Source organism: Dryobates pubescens, chromosome 27 (genome assembly GCF_014839835.1).
Source record: "Dryobates pubescens isolate bDryPub1 chromosome 27, bDryPub1.pri, whole genome shotgun sequence".
NCBI lineage: Eukaryota > Metazoa > Chordata > Aves > Piciformes > Picidae > Dryobates > Dryobates pubescens.
The window spans coordinates 8,049,873-8,077,835 of NC_071638.1; the positions used below are offsets into that span (position 1 = coordinate 8,049,873).

General features: G+C 64.0%; 1 protein-coding gene across 2 annotated transcripts; it reads right to left on the minus strand.

The window, feature by feature from the left end:
• Positions 1-3,556: 3,556 nt before the first annotated feature.
• On the minus strand, positions 3,557-27,876 carry MAPK8IP2 (mitogen-activated protein kinase 8 interacting protein 2). Of its 2 annotated transcripts, XM_054173893.1 has the most exons (13): positions 27,777-27,876; positions 20,190-20,295; positions 18,156-18,380; positions 16,697-16,799; positions 15,612-15,743; positions 13,458-15,485; positions 11,692-11,767; positions 8,703-8,875; positions 8,497-8,606; positions 7,266-7,385; positions 7,082-7,152; positions 5,711-5,809; positions 3,557-3,942 (listed from the first exon to the last, which is right to left on the minus strand). In XM_054173893.1, the coding sequence occupies exons 1-13, from the start codon at positions 27,839-27,841 to the stop codon at positions 3,870-3,872; spliced, it is 3,381 nt and encodes a 1,126-aa protein (XP_054029868.1). In that variant the 5' UTR covers positions 27,842-27,876; the 3' UTR covers positions 3,557-3,869. The 2 variants fall into 2 exon arrangements, with proteins under 2 accessions (XP_054029868.1, XP_054029866.1); XM_054173891.1 differs by having other exon boundaries at positions 13,458-15,743.
• Positions 27,877-27,963: the final 87 nt, after the last annotated feature.

A 27,963-nucleotide genomic window follows, 5' to 3' on the forward strand; every position in this document is an offset into this window, starting at 1 on the left:
TCAAGGTCATTTTGTGTCCCTTGAGGTCAGGAGGGGTCTGACTCATTTTAGAATGGTTTTGGTTGGAAGAAACCTTGAAGGTCATGGGGTCAAGCCCTTAACCCAGCACTGCCAGGGCACCCCCAACCCATGGCCCTCAGCACCACAGCTCTGAAACCCCTCCAGGGATGGGGACTCCAACACTGCCCTGGGCAGCCTGGGCCAGGCCTGGACAACCCTCAAGGGGCAGAAATTGTTCCTCATGGCCAACCTCAACCTCCCCTGGGGCAACTTGAGGCTGTTCCCTCTCATCCTGTCACTTGGGAAGAAGACCTTGATGTCCACCTGCTCCTAGAAGGCTTCCCTTAAGCCTCCTTCTCTCCGGGCTGGACACCCCCAGCTCCCTCAGCTGCTCCTCGCAAGTTCTCCAGACCCTTCTCCAGCTCTGTTGCCCTTCTCTTGAGGCCAAGTTCCCCATCCCAGAGGTGGCTGCAGGACTCACCCAGGCTGAAGGAGCTCCTCAAGCTGTGCCACTGCAGGTGCAGGTGTACCAGCTCTCAGGGGGATGATGGCAGTGCAGGTCCCCTGGCACCTCACACTAAGCACAGGAGGGTCCTTGGGGACACTCATTGCTGCCTGCTCCTCTAGGCTCCTGCAGCCAGGATGCCTCACAAGCTCCACAGGCTGTGTTCCTTCTGCACACCCCCACCATGCCCCCACATCCCAGTTCCCCCACACCCTGTGCCTCTCCCCACACCACATTTGGGTGCCCCATGGAGAAGCAGGTCTAGAGATGGGCAATAAAGCTGGTCAAGAAGGAGAAAGGCCTGGAGAACTTGTGAGGAGCAGCTGAGGGATCTGGGGTGGTTAAGCCTGAAGAGGCTGAGGGGAGACCTTCTAGCTCCCTACAGCTCCCTGAAAGGAGGCTGGAGCCAGGTGGGCATCGAGGTCTTCTCCCAAGTGATGGGACAAAAGGAAATGGCTTGAACATTGCCCCAGGGGAGGCTGAGGTTGGCCACGAGGGACAACTTCTGCCCCTTGAGGCTGCCCAGGGCAGTGTCTGGGTCCCCATCCCGGGCGGGGTTTCAAAGCTAAGGAGCGGTGGTGCTGAGGGGCACGGCTTGGTGGTGCCCTGGCAGAGCAGGCTTAGGCTTGGACCCCGTGTCCTTGGAGGGCTCTTGCCCGCCGCAACCCATTCCGTGACTCCAGGGCTGCCCGGCGCCCACCCCGGCGCCCGCCCCGACGCCCGCCCCGGCGCCCGCCCCGACGCCCACCCCGGCACCCGCCCCGGCGCCCACCCCGGCACCCGCCCCGGCGCCCGCCCCGATGCCCGCCCCGACGCCCACCCCGGCACCCGCCCCGACGCCCACCCCGGCACCCGCCCCGGCGCCCGCCCCGATGCCCGCCCCGACGCCCACCCCGGCACCCGCCCCGACGCCCACCCCAGCACCCGCCCCGACGCCCACCCCGGCACCCGCCCCGGCGCCCACCCCGGCACCCGCCCCGGCGCCCGCCCCGATGCCCGCCCCGACGCCCACCCCGGCACCCGCCCCGACGCCCACCCCGGCACCCGCCCCGGCGCCCGCCCCGATGCCCGCCCCGACGCCCACCCCAGCACCCGCCCCGACGCCCACCCCAGCACCCGCCCCGATGCCCGCCCCGGCGCCCGCCCCGGCGCCCGCCCCGATGCCCGCCCCGGCGCCCACAGAAGGTCCCTGGGGGCCGTGGTCACACCAAGCATATATTTTATTGAAAGACCAGGTGGGTGATGAGGTGGCAGCGGGGGGGCAGAACCGGGCACCGGGGTTTGTACAAGTGGCAGCTGCTGGGGAGGTCGGGGGGCTCCTGGTGTCAGTCGGGTGCCAGATAAATACCGGGGGCGCGGTGGGCGGCGGTGCGGGCACGACGCGGGCACGACACGGGCGCGGGGGCGGCAAGCGGAGGAGGCCACCCGGGCCGGCAGCCGGGAGCGGGGACGGCCCCTGCCCGGGCCGCCGCCCGGCCTCCTCCCGCGGGGCAAACGCAGCCAGGCGGGGCGGGGGGCGGGGTCCCGTGGGGCTGGTGGCGTCAGCTGTGGCCCCCTGCACTGTGGGCAGCCCCCCTCGGCCCCAGCGTGGCTCCTGCACTTCATGGCTACCCTGGGTCCAGGACCGTCATATCCTTATGGCCACCACGGCCTCGTGGCCACTGTGGTGCTGTGGTCAGCATGATCCTGTGGCCACCAAAGCTCCGTGGCCTCATGGCCACTGTGGTGCCGTGGTCAGCATGATCCTGTGGCCACCAAAGCTCCGTGGCCTCATGGCCACTGTGGTGCCGTGGTCAGCATGATCCTGTGGCCACCAAAGCTCCGTGGCCTCATGGCCACTGTGGTGCCGTGGTCAGCATGATCCTGTGGCCACCATGGCTCCGTGGCCACTGTGGTGCTGTGGTCAGCACGATCCTGTGGCCACCAAAGCTCCGTGGCCTCATGGCCACTGTGGTGCCATGGTCAGCATGATCCTGTGGCCACCAAGGCTCCATGGCCTCGTGGCCACTGTGGTGCCGTGGTCGGCATGATCCTGTGGCCACCAAAGCTCCATGGCCTCATGGCCACTGTGGTACTGTGGTTGGCATGATCCTGTGGCCACCATGGCTCCATGGCCTTGTGGCCACTGTGGTGCCATGGTCAGCATGATCCTGTGGCCACCATGGCTCCATGGCCTCGTGGCCACTGTAGTGCTGTAGTCAACATGATCTTGTGGCCACCATGGCTCCATGGCCTCATGGCCACTGTGGTGCTGTAGTCAACATGATCCTGTGGCCACCATAGCTCCACGTCCACCATGGCCTCATGGCCACTGTGGTGCCGTGGTCAGCATGATCCTGTGGCCACCAAAGCTCCATAGCCTCATGGCCACTGCAGTGCCATGGTCAGCATGATCCTATGGCCACCATGGTCCCATGGTCAGCATGATGCTATGGGTGGCCATCACGGTCTCATGGTCAGCATGATCCTGTGGCCACCATGGTTCCATGGCCAGTGTGGTCTCATGGTCAGTGTGGTCTTGTGGCCGGTGTGGTTCCATGGCCCTCATGGCCACCATGGTCAGCATGGTCCTGTGGCCAGAATGGTCTTGTGGCCACATCTCCATGGCCAGCATGACCTCGTGGCCAGCATGGCTCGTGTGGCTCCACTTTGGTGTGGTCCCATTGCCAGCGTGGGCCCCATGGCCACTATGACCCCGTGGCCACCGTGGCCAGTGTGGCCCCAGGTCGGGAGGAGGTGGCAGAGCAGTGGTGGGGCAGGGGCTGGGGACACGGCAGGGGCTGGGGGCTGGTGGCAGGCTCAGAGCCCAGGGAGCCGCCCTGGGGCGTGGGGCTTTCCTGGGGGGGCTGCAGACATGGGGGGGGACTCCTGGGGGGTTGGGGGGTGGCACTGCTGCTGTGCAGGGTGGGGACGGCGCAGAGGGGGTTCATGGCTGGGGGTGCTCACCCCAGCACCCCCCTCCCCCTGCAGCCATCGGACCCCCAAGGCCTCCCCCAGCCCCACTCCCCCTCCCTGAGCCCCTCCCCCCCAACAGTAGCCCCCCCCCCTTTGTCCCCATGCCCCCTGCAGCAGTGGGGGGGCTCCTGGGCTGGCTTTGCTCATGCAGGGGAGGGGAAGCTTCTCCCCCAGATCCCCCCAGGCTCGGCTGCGTCACGCCCCCAGGGCCAGGCGTCCCCAGGACCCACCCACAGGGTCCGTGGCTGTGGGGGTGGCCCCCGGGCCCCCACCCCCCCTAAAGAAGCAGCAGTGAGGATGTGCTGGGGGGGGACAGTGGGGCTGGAGTAGGGGTGGGGGGAGCCAAGCCGGCTGGCAGGGGGGGCTCAGAGTCTCTGGGGGGGGCACTGGGCAGCGCTGCCCCCCCGCCCTACTCCAGGTAGATGTCCTCTGTGGGGCAGGCGTATTCCAGGTGCTCCTGGTAGTATTCCTGAAAGGCTCGGCTGCCAGGGGGCACAGCAGGCTCAGGGGGGGCACTGGCACCCCCCGCACCCCCAGCCCCCTTACATGCCCAGCCCTGGCACATCCAGCCCCCAGACCCCCCAGTGTGACCACATCCCTGCCACCCAGCACCCTTGGCACCCAGATACTCACCACCCACCTCCCCTGCAGCCCCAGCCCCCCTTCATCTCCAGCCCTGGCACATCCAGCCCCCAGACTTCCCATTATGCCCACACCCCAGGCACCCAGCACCTGTGGCACCCAGACACCCACCACCCAACTTTCCCTCTTGCCCAGCCCTTGGCACCTCCAGGCCCCTTCCACCTAGACTTCCCATTATGCCCACACCCCTGGCACCCAGCACCCTTGGCACCCAGACACCCACCACCCAGCTTCCCTTCACCCCTAGCCCTTGGCACCTCCAGGCCCCTTGCACCCAGCCCTGGCACATCCAGCCCCCAGACCTCCAATTATGCCCACACCCCTGGCACCCAGACACCCAGCACCCAGCTTCCCTTCACCCCTAGCCCTTGGCACCTCCGGGCCCCTTGCACCCAGACTTCCCATTATGCCCACACCCCTGCCACCCAGCTCCTTTGGCACCCAGACACCCACCACCCAGCTTCCCCTCACCCCCAGCCCTTGGCACCTCCAGGCCCCTTGCACCCAGCCCTGGCACATCCAGCCCCCAGACTTCCCATTATGCCCACACCCCTGCCACCCAGCACCCTTGGCACCCAGACACCCACCACCCAGCTTCCCTTCACCCCTAGCCCTTGGCACCTCCAGGCCCCTTCCACCCAGACTTCCCATTATGCCCACACCCCTGGCACCCAGCACCCTTGGCACCCAGACACCCACCACCCAGCTTCCCTTCACCCCTAGCCCTTGGCACCTCCAGGCCCCTTCCACCCAGACTTCCCATTATGCCCACACCCCTGGCACCCAGCACCCTTGGCACCCAGACACCCACCACCCAGCTTCCCTTCACCCCCAGCCCTTGGCACCTCCGGGCCCCTTGCACCCAGACTTCCCATTGTGCCCACACCCCTGGCACCCAGCTCCTTTGGCACCCAGACACCCACCACCCAGCTTCCCCTCACCCCACCCCTTGGCACCTCCAGGCCCCTTGCACCCAGCCCTGGCACATCCAGCCCCCAGACTTCCCATTATGCCCACACCCCTGCCACCCAGCACCCTTGGCACCCAGACACCCACCACCCAGCTTCCCCTCACCCCCAGCCCTTGGCACCTCCAGGCCCCCTGCACCCAGACTTCCCATTATACCCACACCCCTGGCACCCAGCACCCTTGGCACCCAGACACCCACCACCCAGCTTCCCTTCACCCCTAGCCCTTGGCACCTCCAGGCCCCTTCCACCCAGACTTCCCATTATGCCCACACCCCTGGCACCCAGCACCCTTGGCACCCAGACACCCACCACCCAGCTTCCCTTCACCCCCAGCCCTTAGCACCTCCGGGCCCCTTGCACCCAGACTTCCCATTATACCCACACCCCTGGCACCCAGCACCCCTGGCACCCAGACACCCAGCACCCAGCTTCCCTTCACCCCCAGCCCTTGGCACATCCAGGCCCCTTGCACCCAGACCTCCCATTATACCCACACCCCTGGCACCCAGCACCCTTGGCACCCAGACACTCACCACCCATGTCCCCTGTGCCCCCAGCCCTCGGCACCCCCGTGTGTCTTCACCCACCCCCATCCCTGGCCGTGCCCCCGCCCGCGGTGCCCCCGTGCCCGCCGTACCCGACACACTCGGCCACGTGCCGCATGGACTCCTGTGAGACGAAGACGTGGCAGGCGAAGCGGCTCAGCACGGGGTGCTTGGTGATGAACCCGAAGTAGCTGCCAGGGCAGGGGGGTCAGGGGGGGCACCCCCAGTCCTGCCCTGGGAAGGGGCACCCCCGATCCTGTCCCCCCCCCAGGTAGGGCCAGGTCTGTAGAGGGGACCCCCAGCAGGGCTTCGGGGCTTGGGACTGAGTGGGGGCACCTGGACTGGCGCCATGAGGGACCCAAGGGGGCAACCCTGGGGCTGGGGGTGCTGGAGAGGATTTGGAGGAGGTCTCCTGGGAGTCTTTTTGGGGGTGGGGGTGCTGGAGAGGTGGTTGCAGGGAGTGCCTTGGGGCTGGGAGCACTGGACTGGGGTGGGACTGGAGGTGCTGGTCTGGAGGGTCCTTTGGGACTGGGAGCACTGGAGGGGAGGGTCTGGGGGTGCTCAGGGGTGGGTCTGGAGGGGTCCTTCGGGTCTGGGAGCACTGAAGGTGGGGGCTGGAGGATCCTTTGGGACTGGGAGTACTGGGCTGGGGGTCTGGGAGCTCCTCTGGGGCTGGGGAGCACTGTGCTGGGGGTCTCTCGGGGCTGGGAGGACTGGAGGCGGGGTGCAGGGTGGGATTGGAGTGGTCTGGAGTTCCCATGGGACTGGGAACTCTGGTCTAGGGGTCTCCTCGGGCTGGGGGCACTGGAGAGGGGGGCTGGGGAGGTCTTTTGGGGCTGGAAGCACTGAAGAGAGGTCTGGGGGGCTTTGGGGCAGAGACCACTGGAAAAGGAGGCTGGGGGAGTGTTTGGGGGCTGGGAGTACTGGAAAGGGGTCTGGGGGAGTGCTTGGGGTCTGGGAGCACTGGAAATGGGTCTGGGAGCACTGGAAAAGGGTCTGGGGGAGTGTTTGGGGGCTGGGAGCACTGGGAAGGGGTCTGGGGGAGTGTTTGGGGGCTGGGAGCACTGGGAAGGGGTCTGGGGGAGTGTTTGAGGGCTGAGAGCACTGGAAAGGGGTCTGGGGAAGTGTTTGGGGGCTGGGAGCACTGGGAAGGGGTCTGGGGAAGTGTTTGGGGGCTTGGGAGCACTGGGAAGGGGTCTGGGGGAGTGTTTGGGGGCTGGGAGCACTGGAGGGGGTCTAGGGGGGCTTTTGGGACTGGGAGTGCTGGAGAGGTGGTTGCAGGAGGTCCCTTGAGGCTGGGAGCAGTGGAGCAGGGTCTGGGGGTTCTTTGCGACTGGACAGGGGGTTCCGGGAGGTCCCATGGGGCTGGGAACACTGGAGGAGGATCCAAGGGGTCCTTTGAGTCTGGGGGTGCTGGAGGGGCTCTGGGGGTGCCGTGGTCCATGGTGGGGAGGGTGTCTCACCAGCTGTTCCGTGGGTGGCACCCACAGAAGGAGATGTTCTTCATCTGGAAGAAGTGGCTGCACCGCTCGAACTGGGAGGGGAGGCACAGCCACCGTGTGGGTGCCTGGCTGGTGGGCAGGGCAGGTGCCCAGACCCCCCAGACTGGTGCCCCCCAGCCTACCCGTGCCCACCCCAGCCCCCCACCTCCTCGTCCTGGCTGTACTCAGTGACGGTGAGGATCAGCTTGATGCCCTGCAGGGTGATCTCCAGGTCGCAGCTGGCCGGCGGGCGCAGGTGCACAGTCAGCTTCCTGGTGGTGGCAATCTGCAGGGGGCACCAGGGGGTGAAGGGCACAGAGGGTACTGGGGTTGGAAGGGAGCCCTCCAAGCTCATTGAGTCCAATGATCCACCCAACACCACCATGGTCACTAAATCATGTCACCAATGCCATGCCCACAGCTTTCCTGAACCCCTCCAGGGATGGGGACTCCACCCCTGCCCTGGGCAGCCTGGGCCAGGCCTGGGCAAGCCTCAAGGGGCAGAAATTGTTCCTCATGGCCAACCTCAACCTCTCCTGGGCCAACCTGAGGCCAGCTCCTCTTGTCCTGTCCCTTGTTCCCTGGGAGAAGAGACCAACAACCACCAGCTGCAGCCTCCTTGCAGGGACCACAAGGTCTCCCCTCAGCCTCCTTTCCTCCAGGCTCAACCACCCCAGCTCCCTCAGCTGCTCCTCACAAGTTCTCCAGACCTTTCTTTTTCTCCAGACCCTTCCCCAGCTCTGTTGCCCTTCTCTGGACCTGCTCCTGCCTCTCCATGTCCTTCCTGGAGTGAGGGACCCAAAACTGAGCCCAGGATTCCAGGTGTGGCCTCAGCAGTGCCCAGTGCAGGGGGACAATCCCTGCCCTGCTCCTGCTGCCCACACCATTGCTGATCCAGGCCAGGCTGCTGGTGGCCTTCTTGGCCACCTGGGCACACCCCTGGCTCACCTCCAGCTGCTGTCACCAACCCCTGAGGTCCTTTTCCACCGGGCAGTTTCCACCCACTCTGCCCCCAGTCTGGAGCCTTCATGGGGTTGTTGTGACCCAAGAGCAGGACCCAGCCCTGGGCCTTGGTGAACCTCTTCCCATCAGCCTCAGCCCTGGCCTGATCCCTCTGTAGAGCCTGCAACCCCTTCCACCCAGCCTGGTGTCATCTGCAAACTGTCTGAGGGTGCCCTGATCCCCCTCAGACCATTGCTTAAGGCATCAAAGACAACTGGTCCCAGCCCTGAGCTCTGGGAACACCCCCTGGTGACCAGCCACCGCTCTTCGGGCCTGACCATCAGCCAGTTCTTAACCTAACAGCGCCTCCCCCATTCAAGCCATGAGCAGCCCTTAAGGTGGCAGACTGGGGGCTGGGGTGAGGACACTCCATCACCCCCACCCCCACCACTGACCTTCTGCATGGCTGCACAGAGGATGCCGTTGCCTTGGTGGTATGGGACCTCCACTGAGCCCAGGAACTGGACGTTGAACCTCTCCACCCAGCACGGGTTCCTCTTCAGGCCTGCGTGGGGAAGGTGGAGACAATGCCCTGAGACCACCCCCACCCCCCCACCCCCACCCCCACATGCCCCCTGGAGACCCCCCCACGGGGCCCTACCGATGGTGTCCCTGGCTTGGCTGACCACCTCGTGGGCGTAGAAGGCCGGGAAGATGCCGCGCTCCCCCGTCCGCATGTTGTAGCCCCGGTACCAGTAGTCATCCTCCTCCAGCTCCACCAGGATGGGGTCATCCACGTCCAGCTCCAGCTCGTCCTCGTGGCGAGGGATGAACCTGGGGATGGGGAGATGGGAGGAGGAGAGGATGGGGTAGGGTAGGGTAGGATAGGATAGGATAGGATAGGATAGGATAGGATAGGGTAGGATAGGATAGGGTAGGGTAGGATAGGATAGGGTAGGATAGGATAGGGTAGGATAGGGTAGGATAGGGTAGGATAGGATAGGGTAGGATAGGATAGGGTAGGGTAGGGTAGGATAGGGTAGGATAGGGTAGGATAGGATAGGATAGGATAGGATAGGGTAGGGTAGGATAGGATAGGGTAGGATAGGATAGGGTAGGATAGGGTAGGATAGGGTAGGATAGGGTAGGATAGGATAGGGTAGGGTAGGATAGGGTAGGATAGGATAGGATAGGATAGGGTAGGATAGGATAGGGTAGGGTAGGATAGGGTAGGATAGGATAGGATAGGATAGGGTAGGATAGGATAGGATAGGGTAGGATAGGATAGGGTAGGATAGGATAGGGTAGGGTAGGGTAGGATAGGGTAGGGTAGGGTAGGGTGGGATAGGGTGGGATAGGGTAGGGTAGGATAGGATAGGATAGGATAGGATAGGATAGGATAGGATAGGGTAGGATAGGATAGGATAGGGTAGGGTAGGGTGGGATAGGGTAGGATAGGGTAGGGTAGGATAGGATAGGATAGGATAGGATAGGATAGGATAGGATAGGGTAGGATAGGATAGGATAGGGTAGGGTAGGGTAGGGTAGGGTGGGATAGGGTAGGATAGGATAGGGTAGGATAGGGTAGGGTAGGGTAGGGTAGGGTAGGGTAGGGTAGGGTAGGGTAGGGTAGGGTAGGGTAGGGTGGGATAGGGTAGGGTAGGGTAGGGTAGGGTGGGATAGGGTAGGATAGGGTAGGGTAGGATAGGATAGGATAGGATAGGGTAGGATAGGATAGGATAGGGTAGGGTAGGGTGGGATAGGGTAGGATAGGGTAGGGTAGGGTAGGATAGGATAGGATAGGATAGGATAGGATAGGATAGGATAGGATAGGATAGGATAGGATAGGATAGGATAGGGTAGGGTAGGATAGGATAGGATAGGATAGGGTAGGGTAGGATAGGATAGGATAGGATGGGATAGGGTATGGTAGGGTAGGGTGGGATAGGGTAGGATAGGATAGGGTAGGATAGGGTAGGGTAGGGTAGGGTAGGGTAGGGTGGGATAGGGTAGGGTAGGATAGGATAGGATAGGATGGGATAGGGTATGGTAGGGTAGGGTGGGATAGGGTAGGGTAGGGTAGGGTAGAATAGAATAGAATAAGTTAGAAGGGACCTTCAAGATCATCGAGTCCAACCTATCATCCAGCAACACCTAATCAACTAAACCATGCAACCAAGCACCCTACCAAGTCTCCTCCTGAACACCTCCAGTGATGGTGACTCCACCACCTCCCTGGGCAGCCCATTCCAATGGGCAATCACTCTTGCTGGGAAGAATTTCTTCCTAACCTCCAGCCTAAACCTCCCCTGGTGCAGCCTGAGACTGTGTCCTCTTTGGTGCTGGTTGCCTAGGAGAAGAGACCAATCCCCACCTGGCTACAACCTCCCTTCAGGTAGCTGTAGACAGCAAGAAGGTCTCCCCTGAGCCTCCTCTTCTCCAGGCTAAGCAACCCCAGCTCCCTCAGCCTCTCCTCACAGGGCTGTGCTCCAGACCCCTCCCCAGCTTTGTTGCCCTTCTCTGGGCACCTTCCAGCATCTCAACATCTTTCCTAAACTGAGGAGCCCAGAACTGGACACAGGACTCAAGGTGTGGCCTAACCAGTGCAGTGTACGGGGACAGAATGACCTCCCTGCTCCTGCTGGCCACACTGTTCCTGATGCCATTGGCCCTCTTGGCTGCCTGGGCACACTGCTGGCTCATGTTCAGCCTACCATAAACCAGCACCCCCAGGTCCCTCTCTGCCTGGCTGCTCTCCAGCCACTCTGACCCCAGCCTGTAGCTCTGCATGGGGTTGTTGTGGCCAATGTGCAGAACCCAGCACTTGGATGTGTTCAGTCTCATGCCCTTGGACTCTGCCCATCTGTCCAGCCTGTCAAGGTCCCTCTGCAGAGCCTCTCTACCCCCCCAGCAGATCAACTCCTGCCCCCAGCTTGGTGTCATCTGCAAATTTACTGATGATGGACTCAATGCCCTCATCCAGATCATCAATAAAGATATTAAAGAGGCTGGGGCCCAGCACTGATCCTTGGGGCACACCACTAGTGCCAGGCTGCCAGCTGGCTGTGGCACCATTCACCACCACTCTCTGGGCTCAGCCTCCAGCCAGTTCCTAACCCAGCTCAGAGTGCTGCTGCCCAAGCCAGGGGCTGACAGCTTGGCCAGGAGTTTGCCTTGGGGGACAGTGTCAAAGGCCTTGCTGAGGTCCAGGCAGACCACATCCACAGCCTGCCCCACATCCACCAGGCAGTCACCTGGGCATAGAAGGAGATCAGGTTGGTCAGGCAGGACCTGCCCTTCCTAAACCCATGCTGGCTGGGCCTGATCCCTTGGCCACCCTGTAAGTGCAGTGTGATTGCACCCCAGATGACCTGTTCCATAACCTTGCCTGGCACTGAGGTCAGGCTGATAGGGTCTAGGAGGTGAAACCCTCTTTAACAGATTGCCCAGAGAAGTGGTGGAAGGTCCCAGCCCTGAAGAACCATTCAAGGTCAAACTCACTGGGGCCCTGAGCAACCTGATCTAGTTGGAGATGTCTCTCCTGGCTGCAGGGTGACCAACCCCATGCATGCTGTGATGCAGGGGGTCCTGTGAGAGCCCCCTGCCACCGAGGTGCCCATGGCCATGGTCATGGTGGGCTTGGTGTTCACCTGAAGACAGCGCGGTGGGTCTGCTCCCGCTCCTCCCCGTTGACCATGCAGGAGAACAGCCCAAAGGACTCTGTGCCTGCAGAGGAGAAAGAGGAGGAGGTTACCATGGGGCTGGGGGACAGCTCCCACCCTACTACATGCTGGGGGACCTAGGGGTGAGGAGGCTGGGGAGCTGATGGCCATCACCCATGGTTGCAAGGCTCTGATGTAGGGGAGTCCCACCTGAGCCCGCAGCCTTGGAGTCCAGCCCCATGAGGTAGACCCCATGGCTGCTGGGTCCAGCCCCATGGTGCAGAACCCATGGCTGCTGGGTTTAGCCCCATGGTGCAGAACCCATGGCTGCTGGGTTTAGCCCCATGGTGGGGAACCCATGGCTGCTGGGTTTAGCCCCATGGTGGGGAACCCATGGCTGCTGGGTCCAGCCCCATGGTGCAGAACCCATGGCTGCTGGGTTTAGCCCCATGGTGCAGAACCCATGGCTGCTGGGTTTAGCCCCATGGTGCAGAACCCATGGCTGCTGGGTTTAGCCCCATGGTGCAGAACCCATGGCTGCTGGGTCCAGCCCCATGGTGCAGAACCCATGGCTGCTGGGTCCAGCCCCATGGTGCGGAACCCATGGCTGCTGGGTTTAGCCCCATGGTGCGGAACCCATGGCTGCTGGGTTTAGCCCCATGGGGCAGAACCCATGGCTGCTGGGTTTAGCCCCATGGTGCAGAACCCATGGCTGCTGGGTCCAGCCCCATGAGGTAGACCCCATGGCTGCTGGGTCCAGCCCCATGGTGCAGAACCCATGGCTGCTGGGTTTAGCCCCATGGGGCAGAACCCATGGCTGCTGGGTCCAGCCCCATGGTGGGGAACCCATGGCTGCTGGGTTTAGCCCCATGGTGGAGAACCCATGGCTGCTGGGTCCAGCCCCATGGTGGGGAACCCATGGCTGCTGGGTCCAGCCCCATGGTGGACAACCCATGGCTGCTGGGTCATAGTATCATAGTATCAGTCAGGGTTGAAAGGGACCACAAGGATCATCTACCTCCAAACCCCCTGCCATGGGCAGGGACACCCCACACTAGAGCAGGCTGGCCAGAGCCTCATCCAGCCTGGGCTTAAACACCTCCAGGGACGGTGCCCCAACCACTTCCCTGGACAACCCATGCCAGGGCTTCACCACTCTCATGCTGAAGAACTTCCTCCTCACCTCCAGCCTGAATCTCCCCCACCTCCAGCTTCATTCCATTCCCCCTAGTCCTAGCACTACCTGGGTCCAGCCCCACAGTGGGGAACCCATGGCTGCCGGGTCTAGCCTCATGCCCCTCACAGCCAACCTGCCCCACCTCCCATGCCATACTGTGCTGTGCCACATCACCCAGGGATGATGCCATGGCCAAGGGAGGATGGTGAAAGGCAAGCAGCCTCCCAACAGCACACAGGATGGCACAGCATGGCACTGAATGGCATGGCACGGCATGGCGTATCGTGACACAGCACATCATGGTTTGACGTGGTGTAGCATGACCTGGCACATCATGGCATATCATGACACAGCACATCATGGTTTGACATGGTATAGCGTGACCTGGCACATCATGGCACGGCACGGCAGGGCATGGTGCAGCATGGCACAACATGGCACATCATAGCATAGCAGGGCATGGCACGGCACAGCACATGACAGGAGACATCGTGACATAGGAGCCATGCCATGGCACAGCAGGGCAGGGCACAGCAGGACAGGGCAGGGGGCAGCACGGCACACCACGGCCACTCACTGGAGGAGCGTGAGGTGCTGTTGACAAAGACATTGAGGAACTTCTTGGAGAAGTGGAGGTCAGCCTCCGGGGAAGAGTCCTCGGAGGAGCTGTGGGGGTCGGGGCCGCCCAGCCCGTGCCCGTCACCATCGTCGCCGGGGGGCAGCAGGTCGCTGTTGTCGCTCAGCACCGAGGTGCAGCGCCGCAGGCTGACCAGCTCCAGCTGGGTGTGCTCGTCCACCACCAGCGTGTACTTCAGAGCGTCGTACGCCAGCGACTCGTCCCTTGCCCGCGGCTCTGCCAGCCCGGGGGTGCCCGCTGCCGGCCCCCCGAAGCCCCCCTGCAGCTGCTCCTCGGCGAATGGGGAACCCTTTAGGTAGGGCAGCTCCTCCTCCTCCTCCTCGTCCTCCTCCTGCTGCTGCTGGCTGGAGAAGGCCATGGTGAAGCCGCGGTTGGTCTTGGCGGTGGAGACGTCCAGGGTGGGCGAGATGGCGTCGGGCCCCCGCGGCCCTAACCGAACATCATCGATCATGGCATCGGCCTCCAGGACGTCCGAGTCCAGGTCCCTGTCGACGGCCCAGCCCTGGGGGCCGGTGCCCAGCGGCTGGCTGCCAGGGGAGCCGCAGGGCGGCGCGGGGCGGCAGCCGAAGGAGGCCAGGACCTCGGCGGTGCCCAGCCGGTCGATGGTGACGGGCGCGATGGTGTCGTTCGTGGGGTTGCTCATGAAGAGGAAAGGACCCGGCTCGTCGCTGGGCAGCTCGGGCACTGGCTCGGTGCCCGCCTCCCCCTCCTCCCGCAGGGAGCTTCGCAGCGTCTCCATGTCCACCAGCTCGATGGCACGGGGCAGGGCGCCCGGCTCGCCCGTACCCAGCGGCGAGGGCGGCGTGCCAGGGTCCAGGGCCTCGCTGAGGATCTCGGGCTCCAGGTCGGAGGCTGGCGAGATGGTGTCAGAGAGCGAGTGGCCCTGCTGGAAGCACTCGTCCGGGCACTTGATGGGGTAGGAACCCTCCGAGATCATCTTGTTGACCAGGTTGCTGAGCAGCCAGGGGGAGTCCGAGTCCTCGCTCAGGTCGGGCTCCGACTCCGAGTCCGACTCGAAGTCGCTGTTGTCCTCCTCGTCCGCCTCGGGCAGCAGCTTGGGCCCCACGGGCAGGTAGAAGGAGCGCCGGATGCTCTCCAGGCCGTGGTCAGGGTCGATCTTCAGGTCGGGGGGGCTGGAGGCGTCCGTCTGCCCGGTGGGCACGGCACAGGGGTCGGCAGGGTTGAGGCTGTCATAGTAACCTTCCATCTTCAGCTCCGCCAAGCTCTCTCTCCTCACCACCTCCCTCTCCGGCTTCTCCTCCACCTCCTCCTCCTCCTGCTCCTTGCCCTTATCCAGCAGCAGGGCGTCCTTGATGCCCATCAGGCCGGGCACCTCCAGCTCGGGTTCCAGCTCGGAGGCGGGGGAGCTGGCCTCCTCGATGGAGTTGGTGAGGTGTGAGGACCTGCCGCTGCTGCTGGCGCTGCTGAGGTCCAGCTCGGTCTCGGAGATGGAGGAGATCATGTTGCTGACCAGGTGCCCGCCGCCGAAGGCCGCCGCAATCTCCCCCTCCACCTCCGAATCCGAGCCAGGCGAGCTCAGGTCCTCCCCGCGCCGCCCGCCGGGCGCGAAGGCTTTGCCGGTCCTGCTGGTCAGGTCAGCCTCGATGCCGGGGTCCGAGGAGGGCGAGGTGGTCTCTGAGGAGCCCGAGGGGTGCCCGCGCACGCTGGCCGCCCGCCCGGGCTGGGTGCCCTCCCCGTCGGAGCTCAGCGGCTCTGCGGGGCACGCGTAGGTGCCCGCCAGCCTAGCACCATGCCCGTCGTGACGGGCCACGGCCGCCAGCTCCTCTGGGGCTCGAGGGGAGCCAGCCTGCTGGCAGTGGGCTGCGGAGGACCCCGGGCTCCCGGTCCCCGTGCCACCCCCTTGCCCGGGCCTGGCTTCGCGCCGGGGGGCGGCACGGTGCCCAGCGGCGGGTGTGGGTGACGAGGTGGCATCGGGGCCGGCGGCGTGGCCGGGAGGTGCCGCGGGCCCTGTTGGAGAGAGAGAGGGGTGAGGGGGCAGCGGGCAGGGGTGGGCAGGGGCGTGCGGAGCTTGGAGCACAGAGGAGATGAGGTTCATGTTCAAATCTTGCCCGCTGCCCGGGGGCGAGGGGTTACCATGTGCCAGCCACCCGGGGCTGTTGCCCTGTGAGTCAAAGGGGCAGGAGGGCGGCAGCGAGGCGGGGGGCAGCCCAGGGGGGGTCTCCAGGCAGGGGCCGTCCTGGATGCAGGCGTGGGGCGACGAGTGTCCTGCAAGGGAAGGCAGAGCCCCACTGTCACCAGAGCCTGCCCACGGGATACCCTGTGCCAGCCCCTTACCCACAGCCCTGTTCCAGAGGCAAAACCCCAGCAGGATTTAACCCAACGGGTCCTTGAAGCCAGCTGCTGCCCCACTCCAGGGCCTAAACCCCACCAGGAGTAAACCCAAGGGGTGCCCGGTGCCAACCACTCCCCACAGCATTGCACCAGGGCCTAAACCCCCAGCAAGATTTAACCCAAGGGGTACCCACTGCCAACCACTCCCTAAACCCCCAGCAAGATTTAACCCAAGTGGTACCCACTGCCAACCACTCCCTAAACCCCCAGCAAGATTTAACCCAAGGGGTACCCACTGCCAACCACTCCCTAAACCCCCAGCAAGATTTAACCCAAGTGGTACCCACTGCCAACCACTCCCTAAACCCCCAGCAAGATTTAACCCAAGGGGTACCCACTGCCAACCACTCCCCCACAGCATTGCACCAGGGCCTAAACCCCCAGCAAGATTCAACCCAAGGGGTGCCCAGTGCCAGCCACTCCCCCACAGCATTACACCAGGGCCTAAACCCCCAGCAAGATTTAACCCAAAGGGTACCCAGTGCCAACCACTCCCTAAACCCCCAGCAAGATTTAATCCAAGGGGTGCCCAGTGCCAACCACTGCCCCACAGCATTGCACCAGGGCCTAAACCCCCAGCAAGATTTAACCCAAGGGGTACCCAGTGCCAACCACTCCCTAAACCCCCACCAAGATTTAACCCAAGGGGTACCCAGTGCCAACCACTCCCCCACAGCATTGCACCAGGGCCAAACCCCCAGCAAGATTTAACCCAAGGGGTGCCCAGTGCCAACCACTCCCCCACAGCATTGTACCAGGGCCAAAACCCCACCAGGAGTTAACCCAAAGGGTGTCCATTCCTGTGCCCATGCCCACCCCAATCTCACCAGTGTGTGAGGAAGTGGAGGAGGAGGAGGAGTGGCGAAGGGCATCCTGCCAGGTGGTGCGGTGAGCGGGCACAGGGAAGTTGCCATTGTTGTTCAGGGAGTCCTGGGGGCAGAGCAGTGCCAGGGGGTGGGCAATGGGTGGGTGAGCCCCTGGAGGGGGTGGATTTGGGGCAGCCAAAACAAGGGGCAGGGCCCTTAGGGCACATCCGAGGCCATGGCAAGGGCAAGGAGCCGGGATGCCCAGTGAGGATGGCACAAGGGCACCTGAAGCAGTCCAGGGATGCCTCTTGGCATGGCTTGGTGCCCCTGAGCAGCATGGCAGTGCCCGTGCCACGTGCCCAGGGGCTTTGCTGGGATTAGAGCTGCTGCGTCCCCATCTGCCCCAGCCTGGCAGCACAGGACAGGGGGACAGCACAGTGCCTGCCCCACACGGCCCTGGGCACAACAGCCTGGTACTGCTGCGGACCCAGGGTTGTGCCCAAGTGCCCCAGGAGCTGAGCCTGACCCACTGAGCTGGGCATGGCTCCCCACACACCTTCAAAGCCACCAGGTCCTGTGGGGAGGGATCATTCCCTCAGGAAGCATGGGCAGCAATAATCCCAACCAGCAGGGCTGGCACCATGTGCCAGCAGGCACACATCAGCCTGGCATAGCAAGGGAGGGCCAGGCATTGCTGGGGAGATCCAGGGGGTAATGGGGTCCCATCTAGTCCTGGAACTGGAGCATAAAGGTTGGAGCTGGGAAAACTGGCATTAGTACCCTGGGCACATGGGTTTGGGCACCATCTGGTATCACAACCGAGCAGCATGGCAGCAGGATGCGGCCATGCCCATGCAACCCCCAGGGTGCAGCGGGTCGGGGTGGAGGGTTCCCACTCTGGGGGTTTGGCACTCTCCTGTGCCAGCTCCCCCTGCCAAATCCCAGTGCCCTCCTGGGAGAGGGTGCCCAGCATCTCAGAACCACACACACACCCCCCCCAGCACCATGGCAACGCTGGCAGCTGCAGGCGGCTGCCCACGCACTGCGGTGGCGAGGCGTGGCACACCCTGCATGGGGACATGGGGGCACCCCTGCAGTGCCACCCCAGCGGGGACTCCCCACACACACACACCCCTGAGCACAGGGGGGGAACGGGGGAGGGGGCACAGCACACGTGGCACACGGGGCTGGCACACGATCCCCGCCGTGCCCGCTGCCAGCAGCCGGCCCTCAGGCACACAGAGGCGGCCTGGGGAGCTCCAGCCCCTCCAGAGGGCACAGACCCTTCCCCAGTGTTCTCAGCTCGGATGGTGCCATCCTTCTCTGCTGTGCCCACTCTGGGGGTGCCTGGTGGGGTCTCTTCCCGTGTCACCCCTCACAGAGCTCCCCCCCTTCTCTCCCACCAGCTCTGGGCAGGGCAGAGACCCCGGGGGGAGGGGGGGAGGGGGGCAGAGACCCCTGCCCACAGCCCCAGCCTCACCTGGGTGCCCGGGGCGGTCAGGTTGAGGGTGGTGGGCCGCAGCTTCTGGGTCTCCTCCAGGACGGGCGAGGGCACGGGTGAGGCCGAAGGGGACAGGGGAGCCTCATTGCCCTCTTCCTCCTCCTCCTCCTCCTCATTGTCGTCGATCATCTCGAACTCCTGGAAGTCCTCCTGGAAGGTGCAGACTGGGTGCGGCTGCTCCCCGCGCTCCAGCACCAGGCAGTCCTGGGCAGGGGGCAGAGGGTGAGCGGCACGGCCACCAACGGCTGCCACCATCCCTGCCCCAGCAGGGCAAAGTGCCCCCTGCCAAGGACCCCTGTGGGTCTGCCAGCACCCTCCCTCTCCCGGCCCCGGCACCCAGCACCCCATGGGGGAGGGTGACCCATGCAGATGCCTGACAGAGCCACCAGGGCCACCAAAGCCACTGGAGCTACCAGAGCCAGGGAGTCACAAAGCCTGGGGAGTCACCAGGGCCACCAAAGCCACTGGAGCCACCAGAGCCCAGGGAGTCACAAAGCCTGGGGAGCCACCAGAACCACCAAAGCCACTGGAGCCACCAGAGCCCAGGGAGTCACAAAGCCTGGGGAGCCACCAGAACCACCAAAGCCACTGGAGCCACCAGAGCCCAGGGAGTCACAAAGCCTGGGGAGCCACCAGAACCACCAAAGCCACTGGAGCCATCAGAGCCCAGGGAGTCACAAAGCCTGGGGAGCCACCAGAGCCACCAAAGCCACTGGAGCCATCAGAGCCAGGGAGTCACAAAGCCTGGGGAGCCACCAGGGCCACCAAAGCCACTGGAGCCACCAGAGCCAGGGAGTCACAAAGCCTAGGGAGTCACCAGGGCCACCAAAGCCACTGGAGCCACCAGAGCCAGGGAGTCACAAAGCCTGGGGAGCCACCAGAGCCACCAAAGCCACTGGAGCCATCAGAGCCAGGGAGTCACAAAGCCTGGGGAGTCACCAGAGCCACCAAAGCCACTGGAGCCATCAGAGCCAGGGAGTCACAAAGCCTGGGGAGTCACCAGAGCCACCAAAGCCACTGGAGCCACCAGAGCCCAGGGAGTCACAAAGCCTGGGGAGTCACCAGAGCCACCAAAGCCACTGGAGCCACCAGAGCCACCAATGCCAACAGATCCAGGAGAGCCACTGGATCTAACAAAGCCACCAGATCTAGGAGAGCCACTGGATCTACTACAGAGCCACTAAAGCAAACAGATCCAGGAAATGCCACTGGATCTACCACAGAGCCACCAAAGCCAACAGATTCCAGGAAATGCCACTGGATCTACCACAGAGCCACCAAAATCACCAGATCCAGGAGAGCCACTGGATCTACCACACAGATATCAAAGCCACCAGATCCAGGAGAGCCACTGGATCAACCAACTCCACCAGATCCAGGAGAGCCACTGGATCTACCACAGAGCCACCAAAGCCACCAGATCCAGGAGAGCCACTGGATCAACCAAATCCACCAGATCCAGGAGAGCCACTGGATCTACCACAGAGCCACCAAAGTCACCAGATCCAGGAGAGCCACTGGATCAACCAAATCCACCAGATCCAGGAGAGCCACTGGATCTACCACAGAGCCACCAAAGTCACCAGATCCCAGAGAGCCACTGGATCTACCACAGAGCCACCAAAGCCAACAGATCCAGGAGAGCCACTGGATCTACGCTGAGCCATCAAAGCCACCAGATCCAGGAGAGCCACTGGATCAACCACGGAGCCACCACAGCCACAGGAGACACTGGAACCACCAGAGCCAGTGAAGCAGGATGGTCGGTGGGCACCTGGCTGGTGGGTCCAGCATTGGCATTGGCTGCTGAGCCCCCCCCCATGTCCCCTCTGACCGCTCCCTGGGGCTCAGCTAGGTGTGGTGGGAGGTGCCAGGGTGCCCAGCCATGCTGAGGTCCTAGCGCTCAGCACCCAGGCAGGTGGCACCCAGGCAGGAGGAACTCGCACCCTGGGCTCCAGGCCGGGCCTTGCCAGGCCGGTGCCCTCCCGGTGCCCTCCCCCCCCGGCCCTGCACCTTCTCATAGTGGTCGGAGTCATAGTTGAGGCCAATGCCGCAGTCGTCCGTGATCTCCGACAGGTCCTCGTCGTCAAACTCCTCCAGGCTGATGTCCTGGGGGGGCCTGGGCGGAGGGGCCGGCACATCAGCATCAGTGACACCCCCCCAAACCCCAGGGAGGTGCCACCAGCTCCCCAGCATGGCCCCACGAGGGCTTGGAGAGCCGTGTGGCACCAGCACGGAATGGTGGTGCCCTACCGTCGGCCCAGGCGGCACCTGGGACTGCGAGCAGGAGGCAAAGGAGGTTGGAGGTGACAGGGGGGACAAAAGCTCCCAGGATGCATGGGACCCTGCCCCCTCGCACCCAGCCCGTGCCTGGAGGGGTTTCAGAGCTGTGAAGCTGTGGTGCTGAGGGCCATGGTGTGCTGGTGACCTGGCAGTGCTGGGGTAAGGCTTGGACTTGATGGTCTCAAGGGAGGTTCTCTTGCCCCTCTGTTCTGCCCTGATGAGGCCACAGCAGGAGCCCTGGGGCCAGTGCTGGGCTCCCCAGTTCAGAGAGACTGGGAGCTGCTGCAGAGAGTCCAGGGGAGGCTGGGAAGATGCTGAGGGGCCTGGGGCAGCTCTGTGAGGAGCAAAGGCTGAGAGCCCTGGGGCTGAGAGCCTGCAGAAGAGCAGCCCCTGAGGCATCAATGCTCAGCAGGAGCTGAAGGAGCTGTGGGGGGCAAGAGGCTGGGGCCAGGCTCTGCCCAGTGGTGCCCAGGGACATCACAAGAGCCAAGGGCCACCAAGGGGAAGCCAGGAGGTTCCATCAGGAGCAACTTGTTTAGTGTGAGGGTGCTGGAGGCCTGGAGCAGGCTGCCCTGAGAGGTTGTGGAGTCTCCTTCTGTGGAGAGCTTCCAACCCCCCCTGGCCATTGTGCCCCTGGGCAAGCTGCTGTGGGTGGCCCTGGTGCAGCAGGGGGTTGGACTGGATGATCTCCAGCAGTTCCTTCCCACCCCACCGTGCTGGGATTCCATGAGGGCTTGTCAGTTCTGGCCAGGCAGAGGTGCTGATGCCACCACCATGGTGGCCACCAAATTCCCAGCCAAACCCACAGCAAGTGGAGCACTGCTGCCCCAACACCCTGTTCTTGCCCATGGTGCCATCGAGGTTGCCTCATCCCAAGGTGACAGCAGCCAGAGCAGCCAAGGCAAGAATCTGGGGAGGGGGCACGAATCAATTCTGCAGGGAAAAGAGGAGAAAGGGTGACTACCAACAACTGCTGGCAGGGTTTGGTGTTGGCAAAGGGAAACCCAACACTTCTGGGGGCTCTGAAGCCTGGGAGATTCAGCAGCACCTGGGGGCCAGCAGGCACCTCCTGGCCACCCTACTGGGAGGAGCACCCAGACCCCCCTAGAGCCCAGAAGCACCTGGGTGCCAGCAGGCACCTCCTGGCCACCCTACTGGGAGCAATACCCAGAGCCCCCTAGAGCCCAGCAGCACCTGGGTGCCAGCAGGCACCTCCTGGCCACCCTACTGGGAGGAGCACCCAGACCCCCCTAGAGCCCAGCAGCACCTGGGTGCCAGCAGGCACCTCCTGGCCACCCTACTGGGAGGAGCACCCAGACCCCCCAGAGCCCAGCAGCACCTGGACAAGGAACAGGGCTTGTGAGGCTCCTCTGGTGGGGATGAGTCTGGGGAGGCACTGGGACTTGGTTTGGGTCCTGATGGGACCCCTTTGGGGTCTGTTTGGGGCATTGTTGAGGTCTTACTGGAGCCTTGCTGGGGCATCACTGGGGTCCTGCGGCAGTCTCATTGGTGCCTAGCTGGAGCATCACTGGAACCTTGCTGGGGTCTCATTGGTGCCTAGCTGGAGCATCACTGGAACCTTGCTGGGGTCTCATTGGTGCCTAGCTGGAGCATCACTGGAACCTTGCTGGGGTCTCATTTGTGCCTAGCTGGAGCATCACTGGAACCTTGCTGGGGTCTCATTGGTGCCTAGCTGGAGCATCACTGGAACCTTGCTGGGGTCTCATTGGTGCCTAGCTGGAGCATCACTGGAACCTTGCTGGGGTCTCACTAGGGGTCCAGCTGGAGCATCACTGGAACCTTGCTGGGGTCTCACTAGGGGTCCAGCTGGAGCATCACTGGAACCTTGCTGGGGTCTCACTAGGGGTCCAGCTGGAGCATCACTGGAACCTTGCTGGGGTCTCACTAGGGGTCCAGCTGGAGCATCACTGGAACCTTGCTGGGGTCTCACTAGGGGTCCAGCTGGAGCATCACTGGAACCTTGCTGGGGTCTCACTAGGGGTCCAGCTGGAGCATCACTGGAACCTTGCTGGGGTCTCACTAGGGGTCCAGCTGGAGCATCACTGGAACCTTGCTGGGGTCTCACTAGGGGTCCAGCTGGAGCATCACTGGAACCTTGCTGGGGTCTCACTAGGGGTCCAGCTGGAGCATCACTGGAACCTTGCTGGGGTCTCACTAGGGGTCCAGCTGGAGCATCACTGGAACCTTGCTGGGGTCTCATTGGTGTCTAGCTGGAGCATCACTGGAACCTTGCTGGGGTCTCATTGGTGTCTAGCTGGAGCATCACTGGAACCTTGCTGGGGTCTCACTAGGGGTCCAGCTGGAGCATCCCTGAGCTCTTGCTAAGGCTTCAGTGGGGTCTTGTTGGGCCTCGCTGGACTGTCCCAGGACCCATCTGGCATGCATGGTGGTGGGTCACAGCCCTCAGAGCTTCCCCTGGCCAACCCCCTCCCTCCCCCCCCGCAATTCTTTGCCCCCCGTTTTTGCCCCCCTCCTGCAGCCCCTGGTCCCCGCTGTGCAGGGAGGAGATGTCCCCTAATCGCTTAATGCCCAGAAGTAGGACACGGAGAGAGCAGCCAATATGGGCAGATTTGTGAGCAAAACAGCAGGGCTGCTGCTGGAGGCACCAGGTGGCCTCAGCTGGCAGCAGGGGGGGGGGGGGGGCCTGCCCTAGGGACCCCGAATCCCAGCCAGCAGGGGGGCAGCCCCAGGGAGCAGAGCCTCAGAGGTGGCAGAAGCAGAACCCCCAGGATGAGGGAAGCAGAACCTCCAGAATGAGGGGGAACAGAATCTCAAGGGTAGGGGGGAGAGCACAGCCCCCAGGATGGAGGGAGCAGGACATTGAGGATGGGGAGAGCAGACCTCCAGGATGGGGGGAGCAGAGCCCCAGGATGCGGGGAGCAGAGCCCCCAGGATTGGGGGAGCAGGACATTGAGGATGGGGAGAGCAGGACATTGAGGATGGGTGAGAGCAGAGCCCCAGGATGGGGGAGAGCAGAGCCCCCGGGATGGGGGGAGCAGGACATTGAGGATGGGGAGAGCAGGACATTGAGGATGGGGAGAGCAGAGCCCCAGGATGCGGGGAGCAGAGCCCCCAGGATTGGGGGAGCAGGACATTGAGGATGGGGAGAGCAGGACATTGAGGATGGGTGAGAGCAGAGCCCCAGGATGGGGGAGAGCAGAGCTCCAGGATGGGGGAGAGCAGAGCCCCCGGGATGGGGGGAGCAGGACATTGAGGATGGGGAGAGCAGGACATTGAGGATGGGGAGAGCACAGCCCCCAGGATGGAGGGAGCAGGACATTGAGGATGGGGAGAGCAGAGCTCCAGGATGGGGGAGAGCAGAGCCCCAGGATGGGGGAGAGCAGAGCTCCAGGATGGGGGAGAGCAGAGCCCCCAGGATGGGGAGAGCAGAGCCCCAGGATTGGGGAAGCAAGATATTGAGGATGGGGAGAGCACAGCCCCCAGGATGGGGGGAGGAGGACATTGAGGATGGGGAGAGCAGAGCTCCAGGATGGGCAGAGCAGAGCACCAGGACAGGGGGAGCAGAACATTGAGGATGGGCAGAGCAGAGCCCCAGGATGGGGGTAGCAGAACATTGAGGATGGGGAGAGCAGAGCCCCCAGGATGGGGAAGCAGGACATTGGGGATGGGGAGAGCAGAGCCCCAAGATGGGGGGAAGCAGGACATTGGGGATGGGGAGAGCAGAGCCCCAGGATGGGGGGAGCAGGACATTGGGGATGGGGAGAGCAGAGCCTCAGGATGGGGGGAAGCAGAACATTGAGGAGGGGGAGAGCAGAGCTCCAGGATGAGGGAAGCAGAACATTGAGGATGGGGAAAGCAGAGCCCCCAGGATGGGGGGAAGCAGAACATTGAGGATGGGGAGAGCAGAGCCCCAAGATGGGGAGAGCAGAGCCCCAGGATGGGGAGAGCAGAGCCCCAGGATGGGGGGAAGCAGAACATTGAGGATGGGGAGAGAAGAATCCCCAGAACTGGGGAAGCAGAATCTTGAGGACTGGGGGGCAAGGGGGTGAAGAACCCTCAGGATAGGGGGAAGCAGAACCCCCAGGATGAGGGGGAGCACAGCCCCAGTGTTGGTGGCAACCAGACATCAGTGGTTGCTCTGCAGGCCACAGGGTTGGGGACAGAACCTGCTGGGACCTCCTGCACTCCCCAGGGGTGAGCAGGGGCCTCAGGGGTCCCTCATCTGCCTGGGTCAACAGGAGCCAGCTCAGAGACAAGTTTCCTGGGGTGGCCACCACCTGCTTGGGTGCTGCAAGCCAGGACCAGCCAGGATCTTGTTCCACATCCCTGCACCCTCCTCACCCAAGAGAGCAGCTTCCTCAGCAGCCCACACCCTGGTCTTGGGGTGGTATGGCAGGGCCCAGCATGGCATGGCCAGCTTCTGGCTGCCCAAGGAGGCCACATCCCCCCTCAGCAGGGAGCCACCACCCTGACAAACCACGGCTGCAGTTTCTAGGTCATGGCGCTCAGGAGCTGAGGCAGGCACGGCAGGGCGGTGGGGCAGCCAGGTGGCACCAGGCCACCACAGCAGGGCATGGAGGGATGGGGGCACCACAGGAGGGCATGGAGGGATGGGGGCAGCACAGCAGGATGGGGCTGCCATGGAGGGATGGGGGCACCACAGCAGGCTGGGACTGCCATGGAGGGATGGGGGCAGCACAGCAGGGCATGGAGGGATGGGGGCAGCACAGCAGGATGGGGCTGCCATGGAGGAGGGATGGGGGCAGCACAGCAGGATGGGGCTGCCATGGAGGGATGGGGGCAGCACAGCAGGCTGGGGCTGCCATGGTAGAGTGAAGTGACCACGGCAGGAAAGGAGTGCTGTGGTGAGATGCCGTGGTGGGATGCTGTGGTGGGATGCTGTGATGGGATGGTGAGCTGAGACCACCAAGGCAGGATGGGGTTGTCATGGTGGAATGCAGGGACGCCAGCAGGATGGGATGGGCTTGCCAGGGTGGGATGGGACCACCACAGTAGGCTGGTGACTTGGTCTGGCAAGATGCCACGGTGGGATGAGGCCCCCACGGAGGGTTAGGTTTGCCATGGTGGGATGGCATCACCGCAATAGGGTGGTGGGCTGCCATGGAGGGCTGAGCTCATCACAGCAGGATGGGCCCAGCAGCCAGAGCTGAGGGGCCCCTTGGGGATCTTGGCCATGTCCCAGCTGCAGCAGCACTGCTGCAGGCACGGGACGTGGCCGTGGGCACCTCCGACACGAGGGGGACAAGGAGCAGCTGGGAAGGATGGGGTCCAGGCAGCACCAGGTGACCCCCAATGAGGTCCAAGACCCCACACACACACCGTCTGGGAGGGATGCAGGAGTAACCCCAGGAGGAGGGAATTTCCTGCCCATTCCCAGAGCAGCTTCCAGGACACCTGGACCTGGCAGGCGTTCTCCTGCCACAGCTCTTCCTGCAGCAACCAGCCAGGGACTGGCATGGACAGCATGCCACCAGCCCACCTCACACCCACTGTCACCCCCCAGGGAGCTGAGTGCTGACCCTAGTGCTTGTTCCCCCCCCCCCCCCCAAAACCTGTGACCAGCGCCTAGACCAGCAGCAAAAAGCCACCCAGGAACCCTGCTGAGGTCCTGCTGCATGGGAACCACCATGGCCCTTCCAACCTTCAGCAGGTTCTCCTCTCTGCCAGGCAGGAGGACACCAAAGGACTTCCACAGAGTGTCCCACCACGCTGGGTGTCACCAGGGAGAAGGACATGAGGGGACTCTGAAGAGCACCCCATCATGGTGGTTGTCACCAAGGAGGGGGGACACAGTGGGGGTGAAGAGATGCCAACCCCCCTAGCCTTGGCATTGGCACCCAGCAATGGTACTGGCCAGGGCTTGGGGACAACAGCTGGGACATGTCCCCAGCTGGGACGTGTCCCTGGCCCGGGCCCAGCTGCAGTGAAGGGCAGGGACCTGCTGCAAACACCACGGGGAGGGGGACACGGGAAAGGGGATGCCAGGGGAAGGGGACAGAGTGAGGAGAAGGATGCCAGGATGAGGAGGGGGATGCCAGGGAAAGGCACATCTCCTGCCAGGGGAAAGGAGGATGCCAGAGGAAAGGGACGTCTCAGGAGAGAAGGGTGCCAGGGGAAGGAAGGGCACAGCCACGTCACCTGCCCTGAACAGGCCACCAGCTACCAAGGGCACACCTCGCACACCCCCAGCCCCTCGGTCTGCAGCCTCTGCCCCACCAAAGCCCCCAAGCGGCCCTGCAGATGCCCCCCAGGTTCCCCTCCCGTTCCCCCTTAGACGTTCCCCGCTGTCAGCCCCCCCCTTCCCACCCCGCCGAGCTCCCCCAGCCGCGGACCCCCGGTGATGGGGCTTGCCCTCCCCCGCTAACCCCCCCAGTCCCCGCGGGCCCGTTCCCGGGGGTCCCGCATCCCGCATCCCGGGGCCGCTGCGGAGCCTCGGGAGAGACAAAGGGGCGGCGGCGGCGGCGGCGGTGGCTCCCCCCGCACCGGCGGGATGCAGCAGCACCGGGGAGGGCGGGGAGGTGGTTTGGGACCGGCCGGGAGGGGGGGGTCTGGGCCTTGGGGGAGGGGGCCTGGAACCTGCGGGGAGAGGGGGGTCCTGGGAGGGGCAGTCTAGAAACCGCGAGGGGGAGGGAGCTGAGATGGAAAAGGGGGGGTCTGGAGCCTGGGGAAGGGGGTCTGGGACCCGCGGGGGGAACGTCTTGACCCCGGGGCTGAGGGATCTGGGCCTAGAGGGGGAAAAAAGCCCAGAGAGTTGAGCCTGAGAGGGGAAAACTGAGCCGGGGGGGGGGAAGGGGGGAGAAGGACACACACACTGTGACCCCAGAAGGGGGGGGGGGTCTGGGATGGGAGGGGGAAAACGAGACCGGGGAGGGGCGGGGGGAGCTGAGACCAGGGAGTGACGATCCTAAGCAGTGTGTGTGTGGGGGGTTGTCTGGGATGGATGGGGGGTGTCTGGGACCGGCTGTGGGGGAGGGGGGTGACCGTCCGTGACTGGGGTCAGTGGGGCGGGGGGGGGTGGGGTGGGGAGACAGGATGCGGCCGGCGGCCGCTGCGCCGTTAACCGCGGTGCGAGGCCCCCGCCGCACCCCAAGGTGAAGGGGGAAGGCGAGGGGCGTGTGGGGGTGGTGCGGAGGATGAAGCCAGGACCCCCCCGCTTCGCCCCGCGGTACCCAGGGCAGAGGACAGAGCATCCCCGCAGCGGCCGGAGGCATCCCCGGGGGGGTACATCCCGCGTCTTTCCCCCATCCCCCAACAAGAACCCTCCCCGGGGCTGGTGTGTGCCCCGCACCCCCCCAGCGGCGGAGCGGCCCTGACCTGCAGCCGGGGGGGGACAGCGAGTGGAAGGTGGAAAGCGAGAACATCTCGGCTCGATCCGCCATCTTCTCCCGGCCGGGGCTGCGCCGGACTGCGGAGAGCGGGGGGGCGGGGGGGGAGCGGGCGGGGGGGGGAGGGGAGGAGAGGGGGACGGAGGAATGGGGGGGGGGGGGGGGGGCAGAGGGAG